Consider the following 15936-nt stretch of genomic DNA (forward strand, 5'->3'; position numbering starts at 1 on the left):
TGCCGTCTGGACAAATAACTCCAACTCAGTATCTACGTGTTGCGATGGTTCGGACCACACGGCACCATTTTATTCACCTGTCTAAACAAGTTTGGCGACGACTTTGTAAAAGCCACATCAAAAGCTTGCATCGTTCGTGGGTGAAATGGAAATAGGTCAGAGAAGCTTTCTGATATGCGTCACCTTCTGCACGCAAGAGGCCATCGGGCTGTGATGTCGTCAAGCCCAATTATCGGCTCTCATGGCCCCTAGCCGGTCGGGATGAAATGGAAGAAAGATGGCCATCAGGATGGCTCTTCCGTCTTTGATGGGGCACGCTGTGGCTGGCGTGTCTCTTGCTATTAGTTCGTCATTGCGGCCGCTCTGGCTTCACATCTCTGATTCCACGTGGGCTCTTGGAAGTTCAGCGCTCTTCTCAATATACCACCTGCGACTATCGACTGGACAATGAGTGAGTGAACCAGTAGTTCGCACATTGTCCGATGGCCGCTGTGGACTTTTCTGCTGATGATACGCCGACAACACCAAACCAGCCACCGTTGTACTAGGTAGGCGTGAGGCATAGAGGCGTATCGTTACCGCAAAGCAGTTCTAGACAGACACAGACTCAAGTCAATCACAATTACGACGGTTCAGACACCTTTCTAGAGTAGCATACCATCCTACGTTGAGTCTGGCTTGAACAGTTGTCGCATTCCGACTTTTTAGAATGGGGGAAGCCCTCTCCCCGTCAGCCTTGTTTCAACGACGCCTCATAAGAAAAAAATACCGCGAGTCTAGTCAGGCGTTGGGAACGAACAGGTTTGAAGCCAGTACAATGCTCGTGTCGCCCGAGTCGGAGCTGAGGTGGCTTCAAGGTGGGGGGCGGCCCACCAGGGGCCCGATCACGATGTCAAGGGCGACCCTGTTCAACCCAAGTTGTCCTGACCAGGAGAAGGAAAAAAAAAACCACCAGTTACCGATCTGGGCGTGTGTCAGCTCATTCGTAGACATTTTCGAGACAAGGGGTCAAGGCCTGCCGGTTACCCACAAGGGAGTGATTGGTGAAGAAAGTTCGTCAAGGACCGATCAGCCAGGATACAACGTGGAAAAACCTTGGTGAGGGTTGTTTGTGCAGGGAACTTTGCATGGGTCCAGCGGACCACTCGCATCTCTGGAATCTTTGGATGGAGATCAGACGATGCGGCTGATGGAACAAGAGATCGACCGCCTTCGCCTAGTCTACATTAGATTACGCTAATTGTGCTTTCTCGGGCTCTGCGTGTCCGTCTTGGGTGTTTCCGGGAAAATGACACGTATCAAGCATAGGTTTGGTTGAATTGCGTCGAGCCGCCCTGGGATCGGTATGGGCGAACCATGGCAGCCCACTCAATAAGGCTCTGGACGGGCCGTGTAAGAGTCCGCAACTCTGTTCGGGAACCAAGGCCACCAGCCGTGTTTTGACGCGGAAAGGGTTCTGTGTTGAAGGCGGCACTCGAAGCAACCAACTCGGGAGATCCATATGCTCGCGGGAGGGGGCTGATCATGGCAGTAGTCTGGGGTTGCGAGTCGCGACAATTGTGAGTGATGCACAGAAAAGTTGGCAGCTGACGACGGGGCCATTTACCTAAACGGTTTTGGAGACCTCACCGCATGCATGCCGCCCTGCTTGTGGCTTGTCAATGTCTTCCTTGGCACCGACATCGCGACTCGAGCCCAATGCGGCTCGCTCAGCCTGTGCATGCGTAAGTAGTCGTATGCGCCGCACATGAACGAATATTGCGGCAAGTAGTGATGGTCTGCAGCCAGACAAGCCCACTAGGGATTAGATGTGGGATGCATGCTCTGAAATCCGTCCTATCCCCTATAGTGCACCCCACCAATAACGGAAACCAAGTCCTGCCTTGCGCACGTAACAGGATGCCGGACGACACGGACGACAAAAAGCTGGGCCGAGCAGCATTTTTGCTGATCGACTGATAGGCTGCCCCTCGTCGACATGACGAATGTCGGCGAGTACGTATGCAAAACCAACCCTCATCGGCACGACAGGCATTCCAGCGTGCGGAGGCACGCATTCTGAGTGGGATGCCGATGACTGGGTGGTGCAGCAGATCCGGGGCCCCCTATATTTGACAATAAATGCTGCAGGGATCCATATGCAAAATCAGACGAGCAAATCGCATCTAGTTTATTTTCTAGCAGGTATCGGCCCGGATAACAGAATATTGCCGAATTCAGTATGGTTTATCGATGATGCTGACCTCACCTCGGTCTGGTCAAGCTCAACTACAGTTGAGTCAATCAACTAGTCTGAGTTCTCACGCCGATCCTCAATAGCTTGTCTGCTGAAACCCGTAGACTGCACCGAAGTGGTTGAAAAAGGGGTCCTTGGCTTGGGGGCGAGATTACACTATGCAAGCGGGCGAAATGGGTTGACATGGGATGTGTATCCTCATATTACTGTTGTCTGCTCTTACCACCGACTGAGCCTCGAGGACGACAGTTGAGATCAGCCACTGCAACACTTGTCCTGCCGCCAAGAACATTCTCCACCTTCAACTATACATCCGTCCCCGGCGTGGCTCGCGATTGGACTATGATCCAGGTGACAGGCGAGAGAGGTGGGTGGAGGAAGCTGACCCGACTGACACGACACCCCGGGCTGCTGATTAGGATGACACGTCGCCGGTACCGACATCCAGGAGGACCAACATTGATATGTTAAGTATATGCTGGCAAGGCCACCGGGGACCGAGGGTAGTACTTCAGTGGGATGGGACTCACGAGGCAGGAGGCCGCGAAATAGAAGTCGCGCCTTGACAAGACTGTCATCATTGCCTTTGTCCGATGCCACGACAGATTGATACCTAATTGGGAACGAATGGGGCGGCTTACAATTAGCATGTCATGCCCGTAGCGGGTACTGATACCGACATTGCAATGAACGGCAACCTCAGTCGCTTCCCGGCTTGCCGGGACCTTGGGAAATTAGAATGGGATGAGTACGGTATGCGAGAAAAGCTATGCGTGGGATCGTGATTACAGGTGGGTAGGTTCCTCACCATGATATGCGTTTATGCGAAAATCAGTCTCGTGGTATGCATGCGGACGACAGCAATGCTCGGATTGCTTCAAACCCCGCACTGGCCATGTGGGGGCGACCCTCTTTCCAGACCCAGCCGGGATCATGCTGCTGGAAGCTGCATTGCCTTTTTGGGACATTCTTGCGAAACGTCCCTTGACTTGGACCTCCTTCTCTTGGTTCCATCCAAGTCCAATTCCTCACACTTTTTGCACCTCACACTGTCGTTCCTCACTCCCACCGCCTGGCTCCAAAATGTCGTGTCCTTCTCCTCCTCCCTCTTCCTTCTGTCTCTTGTCTGGTCGGCCGTCACTGGTCCGCTTATCGGGCATCGACATCTCACCCTACGCACAACCCTTCAGGTGAGATACCTAGGGTACAAGGGGTCCTCGTTTCAAGGCGGATCGAGGGAATTGAAACATGTTCTATGCCCCACCCGGCTCTCTCTCTGTCCAGGGTTCCAAAACTCTCCTCTCCCTACCCGCTTCTCCCCTGCTGCGGATAATAGCACTGTTGCCAGTACTTGATACGCAGCAGCGTCTCCAAGAAGATGGTGTGTGCGCCGTACCTGCGATGCGGTGCCGCGCAACCATTCTTCTGGTAGCCCATATTTTGCTATCATTCTCTACTCGAGCTGTTACGGATCGTAGTTGCTGCCGTGGATGGCTTGTCTCATCATTCCTTTCCAAACCAGTCCCGTCCTGTTTTGGCGCATGACTTCCGTGTTAGCCGCCACTTCTTCCCTGCCTTTCTGTTTATTCATCCGCAACTTCTCCTTCTTCAATCCTTTTTCTTGTTGTCGCTCTTATCCTTTGGCCGCCTGGGGCTGGCCTCTGCATTGTCTCTCCTTACCATTCCCTTGTACAGTTGTCATTATACTCCCTTGGCAGGGCCCCATTCCCACCATTCTGCTTCCTCCATATTCAAAGTACGGATACCGTATCCGTACATCTTGGTATTTGTGCCCCGTCCACACACACACACACATACACACACACATACACACACACATACACACACACATACAACTGCGGTCACAACCAAGCATCCTTCTGCGTCTTACCTTGCTTCCATCTTGCAGACGGATCCTGCGAGTTAATGTCGTCGACCCCCAATCGTTGATTCAATCACATCACATCCCCTCCTCCGCCCTCGGCCAGCCCAGTCCACCTTCCTCCCAACGGGGCCCCGTCCTGCTCAATCCGCCTTCTCCCTTTTGGTTTTTCGGGTGCCTCTAGTTGCTCCTCTTCCCGCAGTAGTTACGCGGCTAGTTTGGCTAGCTTGCTACACTGTTTGCCACCTGGTCGTTATCCAACTGTACCCACTCGTGACATTGTCCGCAAACTGGTTAGCCCCGTCTGTCAACTGGCGGATCATGACTTCGGACCATCCCAGCTCTCTTTAACAGCACAACACCTTCGACTTTGATGGAACAGTTGATAAGACCCTTAGTCCCCCCCCCCGCCCCCTTCTGTGCCGGCCACGAGGTCACTTCGCCTAACTCTACTTTCCCTCGACACATTTCCTGACTCTCACCTGCTCCTCCATGTGGAAGCGCCATTTATCGGCGAATGGCTACCGCATCCTCCCTTCGCGCAGCGCCTCACAAATGGTCTCTCAACGGCCTGAGTTCCGAACTCATAGCTCTTATCTTTGAGCAGGTATGTCTTCTATATTCTTCTTGTCGGCTTTGGCCATTGCTCTTCTCTCCCAAATTATTTTGCTCCGTGTCTTCTTACACTACAACCAGCTCCGGGAAATAGACGACCGCGCCCTCGCTGCTGCGCGATGCTTGTCAAGGCGCTTCGAGGCCATTGCAACCCCTATTACCTACCGTACTCTATGCCTCAATGAGCGCATCGTCGCCTTAGATGCCGACTCGCGGTATCCGAATCTCTTGTGCAACGTGTCTACCTACACCAACCATGTGATTGCACGAAGCGATCTTGACCCTGACGGCATCCGGAGGGTGCTGGACCGGGTCCAACGACTGAAAACCGTGCGGTACGTCACCCCCGACTGCGTAGTTCTGACTATAGCTTGCTGAACAATACTTGCAGGTGGCATTACGTCGACGCCGAATTTAGATCGGGACGCCTTTGGCTTCCGTCAGATTTGCTTCATCCCCAACAAACACGATTCAGAGGCACGAAGCTTTTTGTTGAGGATCTACCACTGCGTGAATTCGAGGGGCAGCTGCGAGACACCTACATTCGAGCTATTCCCACAGATCTTCTCGTATCCCTCAAGCTTGCTAGTCCAGCCCCACCGCTTACGACACGATTGAACTCTCTAAAGCAGTTTCTCCTGCTGTCACGCCGTCTCGAGACATTCCACTACGAAGACCGAGGACAAGGGACTAATTTCAAGTTCGCAGAGGGAGAGCGCATGCCACCGTTAAAGGACTTGGTTCTGAAGTCCTACGACTGGAACCATTCCAAAGAGGACACTCGGCTACATTGGGACTTCACCCAACTCGAATCGCTCGACTTGATTTCGGTGCCTATCATCAACTTCCTGACAGCCGTTGATTTTACCCACCTCGCGGGGCTACGGCGGCTTCACTGCGAGGACTTCAGCGCTCACCTAGCTGACAGACGACAAGAGGCGACGGGTGGTCTTTATTTGTTGGTGGCCCATCACATCCGGGCTCTGCAGACACTGAGCGTGACCTGTCACATTCAGCTCTTCCCTTTGGATGGCATTCTCAGACATGGCGCCTCCCTGCAGCTACTCCGGTTTCGCGACCATGTAGGATTCGGAGATGAGGACCGACGGTGCCCGACGCTCTGGGCCGAGGATATCGCGACTTTGGCACGGGGCCTGCCGTTCGTGCACACGCTGGAGTTAGATATGGATGTGGCTCTATGCGATCCGACAGAGTTTCTGCGCGCCATTTGCAGCTTCCGCAGCCTGCAAACACTTATACTCCATGTTCAGACGGTCCTTCATCCCCTCGAAGTCGTCTACCCAGGGATAGATCGCGATTACGACGCGGCCCTGCGCACTTTCCAATTCCTCCTAAGAGAGAAACAGCTTGCCACTCCCCATGTTCCGTGGAAACAGATAACCATTAATGTAGGCGGTTGGAGGAAGGTTATGGTCCGCCGTTTCAGCACCGCCTGGCGTCAGCAGAACGAAAATGGAGTTTACGCCGAACGGTGCTTTGTGTTGGAGAAAAACGAATACGGCCAAATGGCATTTCGAGAGGAAATGAGCGTTGAGGGACGTTCATCGACACCAACGCCCGATCCGCCAACGCCGAATTTTGAGACTGAATACGAAGAGTAATGGACAAGTTCGAGTGACGGTTTTGCCTTTATTGGGCGGGGAGCGAGCACGAGGAAGACTGCATTGATACCACGGAAGAGCAGGACAGGACGCAAACCCCTGCAAATCCACTAGCATATAGATTTAGAGACTGGTAATATCAGCACTCTAACCTTAATGATACCAACGATGTTCATGACCACCAATCATTTTGTAATGGCATCAGCTCCCGCGAATGTGAAGACTGCATGAATATCTACAAACACTTCCTAACTGACTCATTGACAATTTCTAGATTCCCATTTTCCTCCGAACCCGATCAGGCTTGACATCGGCCAACCCATCACGTAACAGAGTTCAACACGAGTAACGTGTTGGAGCCCCGAGTAGGAGTAGGAATGGCACTGATTCCTAGAACAGCATCGTTCGCGACTTGGCCACAACGCACTGAGCCGGTAGGCGACCGTGCCTGCGGTTCCGTGCCTGCGGTTCAATCAGAAGCAAAGGGAATAAGCAGGAGCATTACGCAAGGGTTGCCCGCGGACTGGCGTTTGGCAAATGCAAAGCAGATGGGCTTATATATTGATGACGACCTCTGAAAGGTCGGCAGAGTCGGCCAACAGAATGCAATGACAAAAAGCAGGATCAACCCCGCAGACAGACCGGAACTCTATACACTCATGCCCACGGGAGCTTAACCCGTAGAGAGGCAAGGCACTGTGGTGCTTTTTCTCAGGCCTAGCCCCGTCTGTACAAGTCAAAGGACCCGATAATGAGATATGGGGATACCAAACTCTTAACATGGTACACCGGGGCCCAGAGTGTTCATAGATGTGGTGTAGTTTGTTAGCCAAAAGCTCATGATCTCCGGACACTAGGGATCCGCAAGGCGAGGAACATGCTGTATGCATGAAGTTTTGCTATCTTTGTGCCCTGGTGAAGACCGAGTCCACGTCCTCCGACCCACTCCTTCTATCCACATTTGTCCCATCAACAGACAGGTGAGTGCCCGGTGAATTGACTGCGGGATGTGGTCTCACCGAGCACAGACGCCTCGCTCACCGAGGCGGAGCTCGGTCAGCATCATGGCTTCACCTTACACCGCACACCGAGGCAGGCGGGATGAGTGAAGGGTCGGGGAAGAAATTTAATAATTAAAAATTTCAGCCCTATTACAATCCAACGGTCTGGGTGGTCATTTCTATCCATTTACCGTAGCTTCATGACGCTGTGACGGTTGTTGATGACGTTGTAAAGTCTCAAGCATTGGGGTAACGGTACATTCAATTTGGATGGCAATAAGGACTGGTAGACGAAGTGAGAATCATGCTGTGTTGAATGTTTTATGCCTTTCCACAGCTGTAACAGAGAAGCCAACAGAGTAAGTGGCTTGTGGCCGTTTGGACGAGTCGTATCTTCCGGAATGTCCTTTCAAAAGGGAATGCGACTATCAGGTTTGTCATAGAAACGTGAACAATACATTATAAACCGGTATCCAGCACTGATTCGTACTAAATGCATCCTGTACTGATCTTCCCCAATTTGATACATCGTCTCGCTGACTCGTTCAGTAACCAACGCTTCTCTCGACGTCGATGAAACGAAAAGCTGACCTGATATTCGAGGTCAAGATCAAGAGAGGAACCATGTGCTCTAGCTTGCCAAGGTCCAGAATAGCCAGCCCGGGGAGCTATTCGATGTCCTTGGTTATGAAAAATTCGGGGAGGAAGGGACAATAGCAGAAAAACGCCATGCTGGAAAGAGACTGCGCCGTTCTCTGTCTTGTGAAGCATTGCGTGGCCAGTAGCCGCAGGCGTCAGGACAGTCGTGCACAAATAATAAGCAATAGACAGCGGTGAGGAATGCCAAGAGCACTTGTTCTTTGTTTTCCTTGCCAGAACTTGACAAGTCTTTCCGTCTTCAAAGATTGGATTTCGGTGCCGCAGGCATTGGTGTTGTCTTGTCGACCACCATGCCAAGTTGTGGCCCCACACTGTGTGAAGCCTCGAGATCCCGTGACGGGTCAATAGTCAAACATGGCTATTGCTTCCTCGAGCTGCAGGTTTTGAGACATCCCGTGCCCTCCGGAAAGAGACAAAGACGGAAGGATTCCCAGGCTGTCTGAACTCAGCATTGTGTCTTACACCTAGCAGGGTGTGGGAAGCTGGAGTGGATGCGCCACCCGACCGTCCGCTTGGAAGGAATGACACATGATTTCTGGGAATCTAGTTGATTAGCTTCCGGCAGAGATATTGAAATGTTTTGTCAAGACATGTCTCCGCCGCATTATTGAAGTTTTCTCACCCCTTATGCGCAGCCGGAAGGGTCCGTGGACGGCATCCCTTCGTATCTACGATTGTACGACTGATGAACGCCTTATAAGCCATCTGATTTGCGTTCCCTGTCAACAAATGCAACCCTAACCCTTAGCGATAATATAAAGTAAACACCATTGAAGAAAGATACGTACGTCCGTGTCGGTATTGCAACGAGCTTTGATATTGGCACAGCCAAAGGATCAAAGATATCAAGCGTTGCCTCTGCCTTCAATGCCCATTAGATTTACACCCTCCTTGTACCGTTGCCATCGAAGAAAGAGGCGTAGGTAACAGAACAAGGCCGCGATATGGTTGGGATGCTGATGGATACTTTTGGCTAGTTCATAGCGGCGACCTGGCCCGTCCCGTGTTCCTCTTTCGTCTTCATCTGCGCCGCGCGAATAGGTAATGTACCTATCCATGATGCTTTGGGGCCGTGTCTCTTCTTCCCGTATGGCTATACCCGAGCCACGTTTTACGGCACGTTAGGGCCCGAAGGGTCGGGTTTTCTAACGGAAGGAAGGTTTCGAATGACCCGGATGGCGGATGGCTTTAACCCTTGGGAGTAAGGGGCGGTTATTCTGGGGTTTTCTGAGAATTCCGACTTGTCTAGCCAGCATCGTACTCGTTCTTCCAGCTGACTTGAGACTGCAAGTTACACAGCGGAGATTGAAGGCCTCTGCATTAAAATGCCAGCCTTGGAAGCTTTTATCTTCGGACGTGATCTCGATGGGCTGGTATTGTGATAATAGAGTCGGTTCATCGGAATGTCTGCTTTATAAACTCGGCGGGCGTCGTGATGATTTACCTTCTCCCCTAAACCGCTCTTGCCCCTAATAGAAAATCAGTCTCGGGTTGAAAGATGATGGGTGGAAGATGCCCGGGGGGAATTCCATACTGCCCAGAAATGCCAAAACAATAGCCGCAGAGCAGTCAAGATCGACAGCTGCAAGCGTCTGTTTGCAGTCTGGAGGGAGCCATTCAATGGAAGAATCCCGGTTGCGGATCGAGCAACCATGGGGGAGGCGGGGCGGCAGCTTGTCTTGAACTACCGTCAGCTTGTAACTTTGTCTAAGTTTTGGCAACGCGCCATTCCATTTGATCAGATTCGCCTTGATGCTCGGGCGGACGGGTATCTCCCTCGGTCCCCGTCCAAGTTGGAACTAGCCAAGGCATCTACGCGTTAAACCAGGTTGAGCATCAACATCTAATCTTTAGATGTTAGCTTCGCAACTCTCGGCTTTCAACTTTACATCAGATGTCCCTGGGAATGGAAGAAATGGGGATTACGTACGAAAAACAAAACTCATGTCCGGCTCAATTTTCCGGCCGCGCGGCGTCATGCCAACACTCCGAGCTCGAGGAATGTTTGCATAGTCAGCAAGTATTACCGGAAACACAGTCCTCGTTCACTTATTATCTTGTGAGACAAGGAGCCACCCACCCTGACGCGTCTAGAGTCTGGCATCAGCCGCTGCCAGGGATATGTAGAGTTGGGAAACAACACCACAATAACACAACTCCACTCCGTCTGTGCAACAAAGCCGAACGATAATAGCAGCAACAACAATGTTGAATGGAGAAATAAAGGTATGAGTAGGAAGAATAAAAGGTGAGATAGGGGGGAAGCCGGCAGCAGCTTGTACGTTAACAAAAAGCTTTCTTTGATGCTTTCCCTGAGTCGAGCCTCAAAGTTTGCCTTCTTCATAGGCGTACGAATGTGGTGGACAAGGACAAAAGTCAGTACAAGGAGCTCAACCAGGGCAGTCGACTTCCGTCGTCCCGTCCTTAGCCAGCCAACAGACGACCTCCAGCTTTTGACCCAAGAGTGCCATGTGATTATCAGCATCCTTAACCCCCAGCGCCTGGTTCCCTCGCCTCCTCTAGGCACGCTCATCTGCTTGATGCCTTAAACGTACCTGAAAGTGCGTCCTTTCCAAAGAAGCACAGTCCTTTCAGCCAGCCTAGAAGCCATAAGGTCTCTTCCTCATACCGCACGGGGAAGTCATGCTTGGGGTTCAACCTAAGCTACATACTTCATAGCGGCGTCATGTTCAGTTGGGGAGGGGGCACCACACCATCCCTTTCCTCTGTTTTCCCACACCCATACCCCCCCCCCCCCCCTTTGGAATCCGTCCATTATTACGCCCTACCACTATCTTTTCCCTGATGTACCATCTGACCTTCAAACCCGTCTGCCAACCTCGGTTCCCGCCTCACCAGTGCCTTCTGATGCCTGGGCTTTGCCACCTTCAAGACCCTGAGTGGCCCAAACCGAAGGACAATCTAATGGTACAAAACCGCACAGTTCACAGATTATCTTCCTGCGCGTCAGATTGCTGGCTTGTCCTGGTACATGTTTCCATACATGGCGGACGGGCGCTGGTGGCCGCATAACGTCAAAAACCATGTGACAATTTCCGAACCAGCTTTGCAAACTCTCAGACGGTATACCCGCTTACAAGGCGCACCATTGTCGCCCACACCCATAACCGGATGCACCCTGGCGGACTCAGGCGTATCGATTGAGACAGGACTCGAACGGACGTGCCTAAGCCAGATGCTTCCGGGTGGACAGCTGTGCTGACCAAGTCCCGCTCGTTCCCAGGTCTTTGAATAGGGACATTCCCTTCTCGGCGGCTCCGGGTCATCGATGCTGGCTGTATTTGTTTTGTACCTTTTGCCTCGAAAGAAGTAGAGGTACCTCGTCATGGCAAGATCCACCAATTCTTCACATCCCCCTTCCCTGTTGTGTCTAGACGCTCTGCGATATACCTCTCGGTGCATTCCTTTCCCTTCAAGATTCCATATTCTCTTCGCTTTTCTGTCTCTCCCTCTCCCTGTCCTCTCGGACTTTGCTCACCGTCTATCTCAATGTCACCGTTCAGGCTTAACCACCCTCTCCGAAAACAGAGTCACTAAACACCACGAACGAGACCATTGGATCACATGATGTCGCTCAAACCACCCCGTTCCGAAAGATAGCGCGCATCGATCGGACTTTGGCTTCTCACCCGCATTTCGTGTCTTTGTCTTGTTAGCAGTTCGCCAGGCCCGGCCGGCACTGCGCCGCCATCGTTCCAGCTGTTCCTGGAGCTTGGTGATCGTCCACTATGTTATTGGTTCTCTCTAGGCCCCATCTCCCCTTTGTTTTGGCCGCGGCTGGCTGGCAAGCCCCTCTCTTCGCGCGCACTAAACTTGACCCGAAAGAGATTGCGAATGCTTCGCAAATACAGTGCCCTCCACATCACGAGTCTTGCGCCATGAGCATCCTCTCTGACGAAGCCTAGACGTTCTAATCTTGAGCCCCTAACCCTCATCCAGAAGCCTACTTTCGCAACGCTAATCCGATAGCCTACATGCACACTACTTCCTCTTCCTCCCCCTAGTGAAGGGAAAGACGAAAGGTGGCCGTTCCAATCTCCTGCATTACTGGCGGTGTACCGGTTCATTGTACATTCTTGTACTTATGTGGTCAATAAATCCGCCTTGCCAGAGGTGTCTGTCTGTCACAAACTTGGAAAATTATAATAGATCAACCGTAGCTCTCTGTAGGATTTTCATGCACCAGGCAACGGCCGGGGACCGAGTTTCTTCATTCTTTCTCGTCGCCTGTCCTTGATTTAATAGCTGATTAGTTCGCCGCGCGCATCGCCCTCCGGCCCCTACCACGGCTGCCGCCATTGCAAGCAGGTAACTCTTGTCGTGGTCGGCCGCTCTGCTGGTCGCTCGAGACAAGGGACGTGGGAAGCTGGTGTAGTCAGGGGTCTCTTCAATGTAGTGTGCTCCATGTCATGCGCTCGTGGTGTGTTACACAGTAGGCTCATCGCTCACTCTCTCCGCCTCCTCTATCCAATGTCGGGCAAGCCCGACAGCCCAAACCCCCCCTTAGCGCAACTGCAAAGAGTCTCCATTATGCGTTCTTGGACTCACCGCTGAGAAGAGGCCGCAAGGATACTTGTGAAGTTGTAACGGAATTACACGCTTGCAAGCGAACACACTGACTGGCCAAACATCTCATACCAAATGCCTCAGTACATGCTTCGACCTCTCCTGACTTGCACTCGTCAAGCACAGACTTGTGTGAGTACATAGGAGTAAGAAGCCAACAGGGAACCGCAGTCCCCAGACAGCGTCAGCCAATGGGCAGCGCTGTAAGCGCTCTTGTACTCGTTCTTCTCCTCCTTCTTCTTCTTCTTCTTCTTCTTCCTCTTCTTCTGATGTTGTTGTTTTTGGTGTTGATGACGGGCACACGCTTGCTGTGTTGTGCCTTTTCTCCGCAAGCGCATGCGCGACGAGGCGTTGTTCAGCTGGCCGTGGTAGACTCCCCGTTCCTGTTGGCTAGACTCGTGGGTTTTGTGCGTGTATGAGTGTGTCATCGATGACATGTGGTGTGTGTGCGACTCGAGTATATACCTGGTCGGTTCTTCGGACCACAGTGCTCAACGTCGCCGAACGGACTCCTTCCTCCCTTGCCCTTCCTCTCCTCCCCCCCCTTGCCTTGGCGTGCTCGCGAGGCTTGCTTGACCAGGATCAACCCAAGGCTGGGTTCCCATGAGCGTTGATTGCGGAGAGGGGGGCACTGAGACTCAGACACCATGGATGTATGGTTCATCACCTCCTCTCGTTCCTTGGCCCGCTGAGGAGTGCGAGAAGAGAGGAGGGAGAGAGCGAGCGAACGAGAACCAGGACTAGCGTTAAGGGCCCCGAAATGCTTTCATTAAATCGCCTCTCAAGCCTCGTTCACCCCTCAAAATGTACCTGGCTTGACCCGGCTCGCCTCGATGCGCCTGTTCACTTTCTCCTCCTTTCTTCCTCTTTCTCCTCCTCCCTCTTCGTCCTCTCCTGCTCGTCGTCCCTCTGTACACCACTGTCTTCACCGCACGTACATAACGCAACACACATCGTGGGGTGGAATAATCCGTCTATGGTTTTAGTGGGCCAGTAAAATTTGGAACGCGCGCGTTCAACCGGCTTATTTAGTTTATTGTGATTTATTTATTTGTACGTTGCTATTGATTCGATCACTTCGTCTCTTTGTTTCCTCGAGCGGAAAGCTCATCTTTATTTCTTCTTCCTTTGTCCCGGGAACTTTACTGTGGAACTATACCTTGTATGGCAATAGTAAGACACTGGGGCCAGAATAAGGCAAGGAGGGGGGGGGTGTGAGGGAGAGACGAGTGACAAGTTTGCATGTCTCCGCCGGCCGTTGGCCGAAGCAGGAGGGGGGGGGGGGTACGGAGTCAAGGGAGAGGGGATCCCTTGGCCTACGATGAGCGATGTGACAAAGGAAGAGAGAGAAAGAGGGAGAGAGAGGGACATGGGGAAGGGGTTAGAGGGGATTAAAAAAAAAGAGGAGAAGGTGAGGGTGAACAGCAAAGCCACAAGGCTTCGTTCGCTCCCTCAGACCGCACATACGCCCGCCCGCCCGCCCGCCCACCACGCCGCATCACGCCACGACTATCTCTTCTCATACCTTCTGTATACCGCTAAGACGGACGGTTAATGGGAGGCATTGGCCTGGATGACAAACGGAGCGGGAGGTGGGGGGGGGGGATGGGTTCAGGTTGCCATGAGGCCAGGCAATTCCCGGAACTTGACAGCATCGGTCCGGCCCCCAACCTTGACTTGACTTTGGAGTTTGGCGGCCGGCAAGCCGTCCTCCCGCCCGTAGCTTCCTTCCCTTTTTTCTTTCCCTCCCTTTCTGTTCTTAGGATCGGGTAGGTAGTAAGAGCCCCTCCCCCCCTTTGTGTCTTTTCTCCTCTGAAAGGGCGCAACAAAGGGGGATGGATTTTTCAAGTAAGCATGAAAAAAAAAAAAGGGAAAAAGGGGATTCGAAATATGTTCCGAGCGGCACGTGTCGAATGGTTTTATGCTTGCTGCAACAAAATGTTTCGTTATACATGCGCGTGCTGCGAGGTGGGTGGATTGTTTTTAATCTCGAGGACAATGGGTGCCAGCGCTCGACAAAACAACATGTTATGTTGATGTACGGTACATAAATGTCGAGAGAATACGCACGTATGCGTGGGAAAACAAGAGATAGAGAGCAAGCACACGTGGCAGACGATCTGCCGGCATTGACATGATTCAGGCTTTTTTGTTGGCTCCGTCGAAACAAATAACTAAGTAAATGAATAAAAGGTGCTAGTAGAAGGCTATGATGCTACGCTTCAACGAACACGTTCCCGCTCTGTCTTCGGTGACACCTCTTCCGTCCCATTCGATACAGTCCACTCCGCCTTTCTTGGGATGCTTCGTCCGTGTGTTTTGAAGTCCCCCGTATTTGTTTGTCCAGGAACCAACCTGCTTCCGGGGTGGGGGGAGACAGAGAGAAGAGCTTTGGTATTCTGTAATCCTCGCGATGCCACTGGAAGCGAGGGAAACAAGAGAGGAATTAACACAGAAACTGCTGCAAACGCACAAATGGGAATGGAAATATCATCTCTTTGCCGCCCAACCCTTTGGATTCGTCCGCTTGCGCGATCTGCTTCGTCGTCATAATAACTTCTTCTTATGAGTGGGGGGTACTAGTATAAAAAAGAAGGGCAAAAACAAGTTGAATATGGCCGGCCCACTTCCAGCTACATGGAGAGAAACAACGCAAATGTCGGTAGCGACAAAAGAAAAACCAAGAAAACCACAAAAGACCAGATCAGCGAAGCATAAAACAGACGTATGCCGTGAGGCAAACCATTCTTGACCCTTTCCGTTCCTTTGCGGGAAATGACTGTGTACGAAAAAACGAAACACGAAAAGGAAAATGAGGCAGGCGCAACAAAAACCAGGTTCCCGGTTGCCGGAAAACCCGCATGGTATGCTCAAGCAGAAGACCTCCCACCCTTTCCCCAACCCCTCTCCCAGCAGCAAACACCTAACAAGAAGGCAAAAACCAAGACGATGCTGACCGTGTTGTTTTGTGGTTGGTCCCGTAAGCCGTCCTCGCCAACTTTTATAAAAGAAAACCCCTCCCTGGCTCCAAAAGCGCATGCTCCGGTCAAAAATCCATACGCGTTTCCATGATTTTGCGTGAGACCAAGAATCATGTACATTTCCTTTGTTACCGCTGCCTGTAGTAGCAGGCATGATCGTGAGGATCGAGCCAAGAGCGAGGTTTCCATGATGCCGCCGGGTCTCCTAGCGTGCAGAGAAAGCCCTGCCAGCGGATTCATTCCCCCACCTCACCACCACCCCGCCACCCCTTCTTCCTGCGTAGTAACGAGGGTGCTCGGACATCCGCGTAAATATTAAGTCGTTGCTAAAAACAGTAATCGACTGCGCAAG

At 52.1% G+C, this 15936-nt stretch overlaps 1 protein-coding gene across 1 annotated transcript; it reads left to right on the forward strand.

Moving 5' to 3' along the window:
- Window positions 1-4635: 4635 nt before the first annotated feature.
- Window positions 4636-6355, forward strand: GLRG_04618 (F-box domain-containing protein; the record flags this gene model as incomplete). Its single annotated transcript, XM_008095303.1, has 3 exons — window positions 4636-4725; window positions 4815-5068; window positions 5125-6355. The coding sequence occupies 3 exons, from the start codon at window positions 4636-4638 to the stop codon at window positions 6353-6355; spliced, it is 1575 nt and encodes a 524-aa protein (XP_008093494.1).
- Window positions 6356-15936: the final 9581 nt, after the last annotated feature.

The sequence above is a fragment of the Colletotrichum graminicola genome (genome assembly GCF_000149035.1).
Source record: "Colletotrichum graminicola M1.001 genomic scaffold supercont1.15, whole genome shotgun sequence".
NCBI classification, from domain to species: domain Eukaryota; kingdom Fungi; phylum Ascomycota; class Sordariomycetes; order Glomerellales; family Glomerellaceae; genus Colletotrichum; species Colletotrichum graminicola.